This window comes from Danio rerio, chromosome 20 (assembly GCF_049306965.1).
Source record: "Danio rerio strain Tuebingen ecotype United States chromosome 20, GRCz12tu, whole genome shotgun sequence".
NCBI lineage: Eukaryota > Metazoa > Chordata > Actinopteri > Cypriniformes > Danionidae > Danio > Danio rerio.
Window position 1 is genome coordinate 57,809,817 of NC_133195.1, and position 15,184 is coordinate 57,825,000.

Sequence of the window (15,184 nt, forward strand, 5' to 3'; positions counted from 1 at the left end):
GTGTGTGTTTGTGTCTGTGTGTGTGTGTGTGTGTGTGTGTGTTCTGCTTAAATGTCACCCAGCTGTAAACAGATGACAGTCTTCTTAGTAATACTTATTTATTAATACATGTTTTCTGCTGCTGTTTGTGTGGGAAAAAAACAGGAACGTCTGAAGTGTCTGATGTGCTTTAAAGAGTTCACTCTCAACATTTCATGTCATTTGATTCATTTTGAACAGAAATATTATTCATTCATTCATTTTTTTCAGCTTAGTCCCTTTATTATTTCGCGGTCGGCACAGCAGAATGAACCGCCAACTTATACAGCATATGTTCTGTGCAGCGGATGCCCTTCCAGTCGCAACCCATTAGTGGGAAACATCCATTCACACTCATTCACACAAACTACGGACATCTTAGCCTACCCAATTCACCTGTACTGCATGTGTTTGGACTTGTTGGGGAAACCGGAGCACCCGGAGGAAACCCACGCCAACATGCATATTCCACACAGAAACGCCAAATGACCCAGCTGAGACTCGAACCAGAGACCTTCTTGCTTTGAGGCAAACGTTCTACCCATTGTGACGCCCGAACAGAGATATCATACATAAAAATTCTTCAAGAAAAATAAGGAGTGTGCTAGGCTGTAATAACTCTCCCAGACTCTCTCAGATTATGTCCTCCTTGTCTTTCTTCAAAACACTTTTGTTTGCACTTCGTCATTTTTCTTAAAAATTCATGAGTTTAATCTCCCAGTATTATGACTTTTATTTCAAGATGTTTTTGTTTTGTTCTTTGTTTGTTCGTTCATTCATTTATATAATAATAATGAAAATGATTATATAAATAAAAATTTCTGTGTGGAGTTTGCATGTTCTCCCTGTGTTGGCATGGGTTTCCTCCGTGTGCTCCCATTTCTCCACAGTCCAAACACATGCGCTATAGGGGAACTGATCAACTACACTGGCCGTAGTGTATGAGTGTGTGCATGAATGAGTGTCTATGGGCTTACTGGAAGGGCATCCGCTGTGTATTACAAATGCTGGATAAGTTGGCGGTTCATTCCGCTGTGGCAACCCCAGATTGATAAAGAGACTAAGCCAAAGGAAAATGAATGAATAATGAGTGAGTAATAATGATAAAAATAATACTTTTATTTAAAACGCCTTTAAAGAAACTTAAGATCACTGTGTTTATATATTTATTTAATTCTATTATTTATTTAATTAATTATTTCAGTTTTTTATATGAATGGGTATATAAATACTAATAAGATTTGTATTTTATTTTCATTATTATTATTGTTACTACATAATGCATTTTATATTTTGTTTATATTTTATACAAAGAGTTGAGAAAATGGATTTTTCATAATGTGCTGTTTTAACTTAATCTAATTATTATTTTTATTTATTTATTTATAATTAAATTAACATGTTTTTACTTTATTTGTGTTTTATAAAAGACATTTTGAGTTTACAGGATATTTCATTTATTCTTTCATTCATTCATTTTCCTTCGGCTTGGTCACTTATTTATCAGAGATCCCCACATCGAAATGAACCGCCAACTATTCCAGCGAATGTTTTACACAGCGGATGCCCTTCCAGCTGCAACCCAGTACTGGGAAACACCCACAGACACACATTCACTGCAACCAATGTGGTTGATCAATTCCCCTATAGTGCATGTATTTAGACTGTGGGGGAAACCGGAGCACTCGGAGACTATGATGCGGCCTTCTTGCTGTGAAGCTAATATGCTAACCACTGAGCCACCGTGCTGCCTTTATTTTTATTTGTATTTTCTTTAATTCAGTGTTCTGTGTTGCTCAGTTAGTGTTTTCTCCATCTGTTTTCTCTCTCATGATTTACCATTAAACTCCTCATGTCTGTTGAAATATTGAGTGTTCAGCGTCAGCTCTAAGCGCAGATGACGAGGCTTTCCTGGAATATAATCTGGTTTATTCCTCAGTTTCAGTGTTTTAATAATAAGCAGAAACATTAGACACGGTGAACTGAGCAGAGATCAAAACACTGTCAGACACGGTGGAACACACACACACACACACACACACACATAGACAGAGACACATAGAGAGAGAGACATACATACATCTGGGCACACACAGACAACAACAATTCAAACACACACACTGAAAGAAAGAAAGAAAGAAAGAGAGACACATTGACAACAACTATCCAAACACACATAGAAAGACTTTACCAAACTTTACACTTTTATTCTGTTTATATTCTGATCACACACCAAACTTTACACTTTTATTCTGTTTATATTCTGATCAAACACACCAAACTTTACACTTTTATTCTGATCACACACACCAAACTTTACACTTTTATTCTGTTTATATTCTGATCACACACACCACCCTTTACACTTTTATTCTGTCGATATTCTAATCACACACACACACCAAACTTTACACTTTTATTCTGTCTATATTCTGATCAAACACACCAAACTTTACACTTTTATTCTGTCGATATTCTGATCACACACACCAAACTTTACACTTTTATTCTGTCGATATTCTGATCACACACACCAAACTTTACACTTTTATTCTGTCGATATTCTGATCACACACACCAAACTTTACACTTTTATTCTGTCTATATTCTGATCACACACACCAAACTTTACACTTTTATTCTGTCTAAATTCTGATCACACACACCAAACTTTACACTTATATTCTGTTCACACACACACCAAACTTTACACTTTTATTCTGTCTATATTCTGATCACACACACCAAACTTTACACTTTTATTCTGTCGATATTCTGATCACACACACCAAACTTTACACTTTTATTCTGTCTATATTCTGATCAAAACACACCAAACATTACACTTTTATTCTGTCGATATTCTGATCACACACACCAAACTTTACACTTTTATTCTGTCGATATTCTGATCACACACACCACACTTTACACTTTTATTCTGTCTATATTCTGATCACACACACCAAACTTTACACTTTTATTCTGTTTATATTCTGATCACACACCAAACTTTACACTTTTATTCTGTTTATATTCTGATCAAACACACCAAACTTTACACTTTTATTCTGATCACACACACCAAACTTTACACTTTTATTCTGTTTATATTCTGATCACACACACCACCCTTTACACTTTTATTCTGTCGATATTCTAATCACACACACACACCAAACTTTACACTTTTATTCTGTCTATATTCTGATCAAACACACCAAACTTTACACTTTTATTCTGTCTATATTCTGATCAAACACACCAAACTTTACACTTTTATTCTGTCGATATTCTGATCACACACACCAAACTTTACACTTTTATTCTGTCGATATTCTGATCACACACACCAAACTTTACACTTTTATTCTGTCGATATTCTGATCACACACACCAAACTTTACACTTTTATTCTGTCTATATTCTGATCACACACACCAAACTTTACACTTTTATTCTGTCTAAATTCTGATCACACACACCAAACTTTACACTTATATTCTGTTCACACACACACCAAACTTTACACTTTTATTCTGTCTATATTCTGATCACACACACCAAACTTTACACTTTTATTCTGTCGATATTCTGATCACACACACCAAACTTTACACTTTTATTCTGTCTATATTCTGATCAAACACACCAAACTTTACACTTTTATTCTGTCGATATTCTGATCACACACACCAAACTTTACACTTTTATTCTGTCGATATTCTGATCACACACACCACACTTTACACTTTTATTCTGTCTATATTCTGATCACACACACACCAAACTTTACACTTTTATTCTGTCGATATTCTGATCACACACACCAAACTTTACACTTTTATTCTGTCTATATTCTGATTACACACACCAAACTTTACACTTTTATTCTGTCTATATTCTGATCACACACCAAACTTTACACTTTTATTCTGTTTATATTCTGATCACACACACCAAACTTTACACTTTTATTCTGTCTATATTCTGATTACACACACCAAACTTTACACTTTTATTCTGTCTATATTCTGATCACACACCAAACTTTACACTTTTATTCTGTTTATATTCTGATCACACACACCAAACTTTACACTTTTATTCTGTCTATATTCTGATTACACACACCAAACTTTACACTTTTATTCTGTCTATATTCTGATCACACACCAAACTTTACACTTTTATTCTGTCTAAATTCTGATCACACACACCAAACTTTACACTTATATTCTGTTCACACACACACCAAACTTTACACTTTTATTCTGTCTATATTCTGATCACACACACCAAACTTTACACTTTTATTCTGTCGATATTCTGATCACACACACCAAACTTTACACTTTTATTCTGTCTATATTCTGATCAAACACACCAAACTTTACACTTTTATTCTGTCGATATTCTGATCACACACACCAAACTTTACACTTTTATTCTGTCGATATTCTGATCACACACACCACACTTTACACTTTTATTCTGTCTATATTCTGATCACACACACACCAAACTTTACACTTTTATTTTGTCGATATTCTGATCACACACACCAAACTTTACACTTTTATTCTGTCTATATTCTGATTACACACACCAAACTTTACACTTTTATTCTGTCTATATTCTGATCACACACCAAACTTTACACTTTTATTCTGTTTATATTCTGATCACACACACCAAACTTTACACTTTTATTCTGTCTAAATTCTGATCACACACACCAAACTTTACACTTTTATTCTGTCTATATTCTGATCACACACACCAAACTTTACACTTTTATTCTGTCTATATTCTGAACACACACACCAAACTTTACACTTTTTTTCTGTCTATATTCTGATCACACACACCAAACTTTACACTTTTATTCTGTCTAAATTCTGATCACACACACCAAACTTTACACTTTTATTCTGTCTATATTCTGAACACACACACCAAACTTTACACTTTTATTCTGTCTATATTCTGATCACACACACCAAACTTTACACTTTTATTCTGTCTAAATTCTGATCACACACACCAAACTTTACACTTTTATTCTGTCTATATTCTGAACACACACACACACCAAACTTTACACTTTTATTCTGTCTATTTTCAGTGTGTCTGCTGTTATTATTTATTTTCATCTGTGTTCTTGTTGTGTAATCAGCCGCCACTTGAGTGTGTTTATTGTCCATAATTGTGCATTATTATGCGGATCTGACTCTTGTAACCATGGCGATGTCGATGTCATCATCTGAAGCACCTTTGGTCTGAATCTGCGGCACAAATAACGAGTTTCTCTTGACTTCTTCTTCTTCATCGCTGTCATTGTGGAACATGAACGTGTGCTATAAATAAGCCGGTGGAGCCCTCGGGACCACGCTTGTGTTTCCCGATGAATCTGTGGATAAATAATCCTCCTCGTTTGTGCTTGATATGCAAATGAGTGAATATGCAGAGCGCGGAGTGGCAAACATCAAACCTCAATTAGACTCTAAACGCAGGAGAGAGGAGAAGAAGCACCTTTACTGCTCTAATGACGCTTCTCCTGCACTTTAAACAAGCAGATCAAATGCTGGAGGAAGAAACCTGTGTGTGTGTGTGTGTGTGTGTGTGTGTGTGTGTGTGTGTGTGTGTGTGTGTGTGTGTGTGTGTGTGTGTGTGTGTGTGTGTGTGTGTGTGTGTGTGTGTGTGTGTGTGTGTGTGTGTGTGCGTGCGTGCATCTCTCCATGTGTATGTGTGTCTGTCTGTGTATGTGTGTAAACGTCATGAGATCAGCTTGACATGTGACCCTGCAGAGCTTCTGGATCATTTGACTTCTACACCCAGAGCTCTGCGTTTTCCAACAAGAGACTGATCTCTGATGTCAGGAGTGTGTGTGTGCGTGTGTGTGTGTGTGTGTGTGTGCGTGTGTGTGTGTCAGGAGTTCAATAACACTGAGTGTGAAGCATCAGTGGATCTGCCAGAGGGATGGACTGAACTCAGCTGCGCTTCTGACATCACTTCCTTCTGCCTGAGCAGAAGCAGGACACAGATCCACACCAACAGCTGCTGTTCTGCTCCTGCTGCTGGATCCACTTAGACTTTAGCAAAAGCTGTATAATACAAATTATATAAATCAACTTATAGACAATTATATAAATGTGTTCCTCGTGATTTATACAGATTTTTTTTAGATAAACACGTATTACAATTTAGGTTCTTGCAACACATTTAAAACAGTTGTATCAGTAAAGCATTTACCACTCAGTAGTCTTGCTTTTCCCTTTCACAACACTTAAAGACGTTTATGGATTGAAGACACCAAGTGATGTGTTTCAGGGGTCATTTTGTCCCATTATTCCTGCAAACAAGACTTAAGGTGGGCAACAGTACGGGTTCTTCCTTGTCACATTTTGCGCTACATTCTCTTTTGGACACAGGTCGGGACTGCAGGCAGGCCAGTCCAGTACCTGTCTCCTCTCCCTGTGTGCTGAATGTGGTTCTGCATTGTCTTGTTGAACTCTGCATGGCCATCCCTGGAGCAGAAGGCAGCATATTGAGCTCCAGAATCTCTCTGTGCTGTTCAGCATTAATGGAGCATCACAGAAGAGCAAGTCACCTTAGACAAGGGCACCGACACAACCCCAGACCATGACAGAGCCTGGCTTCTGGACGTGTTGCTGGAAACAGTCTGGGTGACCTTTTTCTTCTTTGGTCTGGAGCACACAGCGTCCATTTCTCCCAGAAAAATTCACCAATGGTCCATCCCAGATGCCTCCGAGCCCAGAGAAGCGCTTCTGGACACTGTTAACATAGGGCTTCCTTTTGCCACAGTACAGTTTTCCCTGGCAGTTGTGGATGTGACTCTGTTTTGTGGGGATTGTCAAAGGTTTACCGCAGTAGTGCTGAGCCCATGTGCTGATCTGGCTTATAGATGAATGAGGATTCTTGATGCAGCGCCCCCTGAGGGGTCGGAGATCATGGTTGTTCATCTTAGGCTTGCGCTCTTGCCGGCAGCTAGCTCTCTGCAACTCTCACATGGTCGCCCACTGACGCTAAGCAGGGCTGCGCCCGGTCAGTACCTGGATGGGAGACCACATGGGAAAGCTGGGTTGCTGCCGGAAGTGGTGTTAGTGAGGCCAGCAGGGGGCGCCCAACCTGGGGTCTGTGTGGGTCCTAATGCCCCAGTATAGTGATGGGGACGCTATACTGCTCAGTGAGCACCGTCTTTCAGATGAGACGTTAAACCGAGGTCCCGACTCTCTGTGGTCGTTAAAAATTCCAGGATGTCCTTCGAAAAGAGTAGGGGTTTAACCCTGGCATCCTGACCAAATCTGCCCACTGACCTCTGTCCATCATGGCCTCCTAACCCTCCCCATATTCAATTGGCTTCATCACTGTCTGCTCTCCACCAATCAGCTGGTGTGTGGTGTGCGGTCTGGCGCAAAAATGACTGCCGTCGCGTCATCCAGGTGGATGCTGCACACTGGTGGTGGATGAAGAGATTCCCCTCATTGTGTAAAACGATTTGAGTGTCCAGAAAAGCGCTAAATAAATGTAAGGAATTATTATTATTATTGTTTACACTGACATTCCTTCAGATTCCTTCAATATTTTAATGATGTTCTGCACTGTTAAAGGTGAAATATCCACATGTCTTCCTCTCTTTCTCTGAGGAGCATTGTGTTTAAATTTTCTCTCGTATTTGTTGGTGATCCTCAGCCCATCTTTGTTCCTAAATAACTAGACCTTTCCTGATGCTGCTTTTGTACTAGATGATAATCACAATCACCTGTTGACTACACTTGTGTCACATCACATTATTATTCAGCAGTTCACCTGCTGCGGTCTCTGTTTCTGGAGTGTGCTGAGCTCTGACTGACAGGAGAGGATGAAGATTTACACATGAAATCAAGTTGACCTGACAAAACATCAAATATTCTTTGTTCATATTGTCTGCAATCAGTCAAAGTACATTTGGAAATCACTGCTTATTTGTTTTCTATACTCTCCCAACTTTTTCTGAATTTATATTTATACAACAGTTACGTGTTTAAGATGTTTAAGTGGGATGCTGTACATTTAGGTCAGACAGGTGTAATGTATGCGACAGATTAACAATGAGGCGGGATTGATTCCTCTCTAAGCTTTTTTTTACTCAATGGTTTAAACGATATGTAACAATAATAAATGGGAAAAAGAAATAAACATTTACAATTATTCTCTATAAACAAAAACAATGTGTAAGCCAAATCAAAGAAATTAACAAAACAAAACAATTCTTAAATCTAAAGTCTAAACTAGGCGGCAAAAAGAAATACAAATAAAAAACGGGATCTTAATCCTTTCTGACCACTAGGTGGGGCTGCGCCAAAACTGTGCAGGCAGCCTCAGACCATAGTTAGCATTACACACAGCAAGTTTGGTGAGAATAACCCAAAGCGTTGTGGAGATATGTTCAATTTTATGACGCCTTCGAACAATTCGTTTTTCGTACAATTTCACAACCGTTTCATTTATCAACTTTCTTTTGATAACTTTTTGTCAGCATGGTTTAAAGACGACCTGGTTCAATTTTGGTGACAACTGACCCAACCGTCTAGGGCGAGTTTGAAAAAGTAGGTTTTACAAACAGTTTTCAAAATTTTTGAGAAAAAAACTAAACCTTACGATTTTTTAAATTTGCTGCCAATTAGCATCGGCACAAACCAATGAATCAAGGGAAAAAAGAGTTTTGAATTTGCCACCTACGGTTCAAAAGTTATAACTATTTCAAAATTCCAACTTTGGACAAGTGGTGGCGCTAGAGAGTATGGTTTACAGGGTTCAAATTTGGTCAGTTTTTAATAAATCCAAAGTCCTCTACCCATGTGCCTAACTTCATAACTTTCCAATGAATGGTTATATGGGCTGCCATTCAAACCACGGCGGAAGAAGAATAATAACGAAACAAAAACCATAGGATCCTCTGCACCTTCTGTGCTCGACCCCTAATAATAATAATAACAATACAAAAGAAAAAAAAATATGAATACAAAACACCCCGCCACCCCCCAACCAAACAAGGTATAATTGTCACAAATTTTGTCAAAACAGTAGGTAGTTCTGTCGCCTCACAGCAAGAAGGTCGCTGATTCAAGCCTCGGCTGGGTCAGTTTGTGTTTCTGTGTGGAGTTTGCATGTTCTCCCTGTGTTCTCGTGGGACATATGGGGGAATTGGGTTTGCTAAATTGGCCGTAGTGTATGAGTGTGAATGAGTGTGTGTGGATGTTTCCCAGAGATGGATTGCGGCTGGAAGGGCATCCACTGCGTAAAACATGCTGGATTAGTTGGTGGTTCCTTCCGCTGTGGCGACTCCGGATTAATAAAGGGACTAAGCTGACAAGAAAATGAAATGAATAATAAATAAAAACAATAATGTCCAGAATGATGCACAAGTAAATGACATTTACATATATAGTAAAGAAATAAATTAAAACACTAGCATAAAGTAAGAGAAAGTAAGAACAACAACAAACAATAAAGTATAACAGAGGTAATGTGTCAGGAAAAGGTCCCCAAATATAATCAAAGTCGGTGGGCTTTTGTCTGTGTATGTGTGTGATTTTCACTTATTTTTACAATTTATATATAAATATATAGAGAGAGAGAATTATGTGCTCAGCTTCTCTCTTTGTACGTGTCATCAGAGGGGGAAGCCCCGCCCACTGATGCCCATCTCTCCCTCATTAGCATAAACAGCAGCCCTGAGTGAGAAGCAGCCGTCTGTCCATTAGCCATTAGAGTGTTTGAGCTGCTGAAGATAATGTCAGCATAGACTCAGAGGATTATAGATGTGGAGTTTTAGATGAACAGCGACAAGAGTCCCTGTGGAGAGTATATCCACATAAAATAATTTTTATTTCATACAAACATCATATTTTCTCTAATATTCCTTACCTTACGGAAGGTCTGTGGTGCTGGTGTTAGGTTGAATGTCAATAAAACACCTGCTGCTGTTGCTGACACTGATCTATCACTCAAATGTTTTGATTTTATCACACATTTATATTTAGTTTTTTTTTATTCTACCAATTACTTTTTTCATTTAAAATCTTTTAATGTTGTTAATAATGTGACATTTGATTTGTTCCTTGTCTAAAAACAGTTTTCTTTGCGTCTGTTTTAATGACAGCTCTTGAAAGCGTTCTTCTTCTGAGCTTCGCCGTGTGACATTTGAGCTCATGCATGTTGGCCGAGAGGCAGCAGTGACATTTCAGGACACTAAACACACACACAGTGTTCCTCATCACGACTCTACTGTACAATATAACCTATAACATCACTCCTGCTGCTTTTAGAAACTGGCCGCGCTCGCCTGGAGAATTCTGCAGAAGTACAGTAAAAGCAGAGACACATTTACAGAACAAACCGACCTGCTGCTTCAGTGTTTACTGCCATAATTATTGATTTTAAATGTTAATATTGTTTAAAAGGAGTAGTTATGGACTCCACAGCTTTATACAGCAAATGATATGTTGTGCAGTAGATGTTCAGTTTTTATCTACAGCAGGGGTCACCAATCTCGGTTCTGGAGGTCCGGTGCCCTGCAGGGTTTAGCTCCAACTTGCCTCAACACACCTGCCTGGGTGTTTCAAGTATACCTAGTAAGACCTTTGTTAGCTTGTACATGTGTGTTTGATTAGGGTTGGAGCTAAAATCTGCAGGACACCGGCCCTCCAGGAACAAGTTTGATGACCCCTGATCTAAAGTGTTCATTCATTAATTTTCTTGTCGGCTTAGTCCCTTTATTAATTTGGGGTCGCCACAGCGGAATGAACCGCCAACGTATCCAGCAAGTTTATACGCAGCGGATGCCCTTCCAGCCGCAACCCATCTCTAGGAAACATCCACACATACACTCATACACTATGGACAATTTAGCCTACCCAATTCACCTGTACTGCATGTGTTTGGACTGTTGGGGAAACCGGAGCACCCGGAGGAAACCCACGCGAACGCAGGGAGAACATGCAAACTCCACACAGAAATGCCAACTGAACCGAGGATCGAACCAGCGACCTTCTTGCTGTGAGGCAAACGTGCTACCCACTGCGCCACTAAAATCACCATCACATTTACAGTATAGCAGACAGTAACACACACACATGCACGCACACATATAGAATAAACACATACACATGCGCTCACACACTGAGTACACAAACACACACAGTACGCTATACACATCTATTGCATATATTTGAGAAATAGTTTATTTATCATACCTCTCAAAATAACTACAAATACAGCCAATAATAGCTGAACCCCGAGCAACAAAAGTGAGTACACCCCTAAGTGAAAATGTGAAATGTCAATATTTTGTGTGGCCATCATCATTTTCCAGCATGGAGTTGATTAGAGCTTCACAGGGTGCCACTGAAATTCTCTTCCACTCCTCCATCACAACATCATGGAGGTGGTGGACATTGACATTTGCTCCTCCACCTTAGTTTAAGGATGCCCCAGAGGTGTTCTATGGGGTTTATGTCTGGAGACATGCTTGGCCAGTCCATCACCTTTACCCTCAGCCTCTTTAGCAAGCCAGTGGTCATCCTGGAGGTGTGTTTGGGGTCTTTATCATACTGGAACGCTGCTCTGCAGTCCAGTTTCCTGAGAGAACTGCTTCAGTATGTCACAGTACATGTTAAAGTATACACTGACTACTGTTCATTGTGTCATTTCTGCAGTGTTGTCCTGTGAAAAGTTAGAAATAAATATTTGCAGAAGTAGGATGGGTGTACTCACTTTTGTGACATACTGTATATATATATATATATATATATTTGTGTGTGGATTGCATTTACATAATAAATATAGATATATAATACACACACACATATGTTATGTTTCATTTTGGATGCAATTAATTGTGATTTAATCTTTGGCCAGCACTAATATTTACACGTTTCCATCATGGACTGTACAATATATGGACGTAGTGTCCGTGACGTCACCCATAGTTTTCTAAAGAGCGCAAAAGAAGCCACAAGTAGGCGCGGCCAACTGTCGCCATTTTGTTCTCGCGTCATCACACCCACGGCGGGATACCAAACAAGGGCAAAGAGGCGGAGAGTGGGCGGAGCTACAGACACCTGCTGGCATTTAGCTTAGACCTGGTTCAGACACACTTTACTTTGGGAGAACGCTTAATACTTCATCACCTGCGACTCGCTTGTGTTCTGACCACTTGTGCTTGGCTGTACACTATATCAATAAAGTGTTTAGACTTTTAAAAACACTGCTGTAATACACTGAGCCACTAAACATTGTTCTTATGACGTTTCTCAACAGGAGGAAAACGCAAATTACTTCCAAACACTTCAGATATAGTCTGTGTTAGTTAATGTAAGACTATTGATGAAATCCAGCATAACACTGTATGACAACACTTTAGATGACTGATCTACAGCCTACAGCTAATCAATTCATCAGCTCTAAATATAAATATAAACGATAAATGATCTTAAATAAAACAAATACATGTATAGAGATGGTATATAAGTATATAACTTTACTCACATGGGAAACGGAGGCCACGTGAATGGTTTGTGAGCACAATTAAGTGCACACAGCATGCCATGCCATCTAATAATTGTAGGAAACAAGTCCAAAAGGCAACTGACTGTGTAAAGCCACATAAAACAACACAGAAATACGATAAATATGCCGAGTTCAGTGGCTAATCTGCAGGATTCAGCTGAGGTGACGTGACGGCGACCAACGAGACCTAGCTGTCACTCAAGTGGCCACGCCCTTAATTATGCAAACTGAATATAAAGGAAACGAATGAGTTATAAATAAATTCACCTCCTCACAGTTGTCAGGAAGGGTAATATTAGCTGTATTAACCCAAATCTTTTTTTGTAGCAGGCTGTAAACACCTTTTTTTCTGCTGTAAAGTTGGCCATTCTAACAGTGGGCTCAATTGAAATTTGCTCTATTTTGGAGCAGGAGCGGCAGGACTAGCGGAATTTCGAATGAATTGCAGTTTCAGTTACTTCTGTATTGGCTTCCTGAGGGAGAGCGGGAGGTTGCCGCTTGGTTTACATAAGCAAATGAATAGACTAAATAATTGGCTTGGAAATCTGCAGTTTTCTTCTCATGCTCAATCCGTGTGGACCTATGTATTGATATATCATTCATATATTACAGTTTACAAAACTGGCATGAAGCTAACGTGTGATTATCTGCATTTTCAGTACTGATGTGTGTTATTCTGACGTGTGTGTTTCTCTGTCTCTGCACAGCTCCTCCTACTGTCCGCATCGCTCATTCGGGTCACGCGTGTAATGTGGAGGAAGAGCGTTTCTCCGAGAGAGTTTACACCATACGAGAAGGAGAAACACTGGAGCTCAGCTGCCTCGTCACCGGACACCCACGACCACAGGTGACCACATGATCACCGCATAATCAGACCAACTTATCTCCAGATAAATAGATGATCAGATAACCATGTAATGACACTAGTTGATGATCAGATCACCAAATAATCAGATCACATAACCAGATAACCGTATCCGCATCCACCATATAAACAGATCACCTGATAACCAGATCACTTGATTACCAGATCACCATATTACCAGATCAACTGATAAACAGACCGCCATATAACCAGATCACCATATAAACATCATGTTATAACCAGATCACCCTACAACCAAATCACCATATAAGCAGATCACATAATAACCAGATCACCTGATTACAAGATTGCCATATACCAAGATCACCATATAATAAAATAACATGATAACCAAATTACCTAGTAACCAGTCCACCAGATAACCAAATCACTTGATAACCAGATCATCAGGCCCCCAGACAAAAAGATCTCTCAATAACCAGATCACCCGATAACCAGATCACTCGATAACCAGATAACCAAATCTCCACATAACCAGTCTACCAGATAACCAGATCACGTGATAACCAGATCATTTAATAACCAGATCACCAGGCCACCAGACAATACGATCTTTCAATAACCAAATTACCTGATAACAAGATCACTCGATAACCAGATAATCAAATCACCACATAACCAGTCCACCTAATAACCAGATCACTTGACAACCAGATCATCAGGCCACCAGACAATAAGATCTCTCAATAACCAGATCACTTGATAACCAGATAATCGAATCACCATATAACCAGTCCACCTGATAACCAGATCACTTGATAACCAGATAATCGAATCACCATATAACCAGTCCACCTGATAACCAGATCACTTGATAACCAGATTACCAGGCCACCAGACAATAAGATCTCTCAATAACCAGATCACTTGATAACCAGATAATCGAATCACCATATAACCAGTCCACCTGATAACCAGATCACTTGATAACCAGATTACCAGGCCACCATACAGCAAGATCTCTTGATAACCAGATCACCTGATAACCAAATTACTCGATTTCAAGATAACCACATTACCACATAACCAGTCCACCTGATAACCAGATCACTCAATAACCAGATTAACGGGTAACCAGATCACCACATTACCAGACCACCAGACAATAAGATCTCTTGATAACCAAATTACCAGATCACTTGACAACTTGATCACTCAATAACCAGATTAACAGGCAACCAGATCACCACATTACCAGACCACCAGACAACCAGATCACTCAATAATCAGATTACCAGACCACCAGATATGCCCGCTAAAAAGATAACCATATAGCTTGATCGCATGATAACCAGATCATCTAATTGCCTGATCACCATATCACTATATAGCTAGCTAGATCACTTAATAACCTGACAACTAGATAGTCATAAGCTTTTCACTCGTTTATTTAGGTAATTTTGCTAATTGTTAATCAGTCTTCTTCACTTCATTATTGTAAAATGTTTGAGCAGAAGTTTATTATGGTGCAGGGTCTACTGGGTTACTTCAGGACATATGTGCATGTCTTTTTTTGTCAATTCCTTAGTTTGTTGTTTCAAGAATACCTAATGAGTAGCAGTATAGTTATGTAAAAGACACAACTATTGTCACTATATGCCGTAATAATGGTGGTTTGCTAATGACTCCTCTAATATGTATTGTTGTTGTGCTGTTCGGGGTCGTCTTCATGTGAAACAGCAGCATGTGTTTGGCAGATCTGGA

The 15,184-nt window shown here is 39.1% G+C and overlaps 1 protein-coding gene across 7 annotated transcripts in view; it reads left to right on the top strand.

The window, feature by feature from the left end:
- The window catches only part of LOC101884676 (MAM domain-containing glycosylphosphatidylinositol anchor protein 2-like), a 352,666-nt gene that overhangs the window by 214,414 nt on the left and 123,068 nt on the right, over positions 1-15,184 (top strand). For all 7 annotated transcript variants that reach the window (XM_073933868.1, XM_073933869.1, XM_073933870.1 and 4 more), the window contains one exon: positions 13,302-13,441. Coding sequence is in view for 4 of the 7 variants with exons in the window: in XM_073933864.1 (XP_073789965.1) it covers positions 13,302-13,441 (140 nt within the window). In the remaining 3 variants the exon portion in view is untranslated. The remainder of the gene's footprint in view (positions 1-13,301; positions 13,442-15,184) is intronic.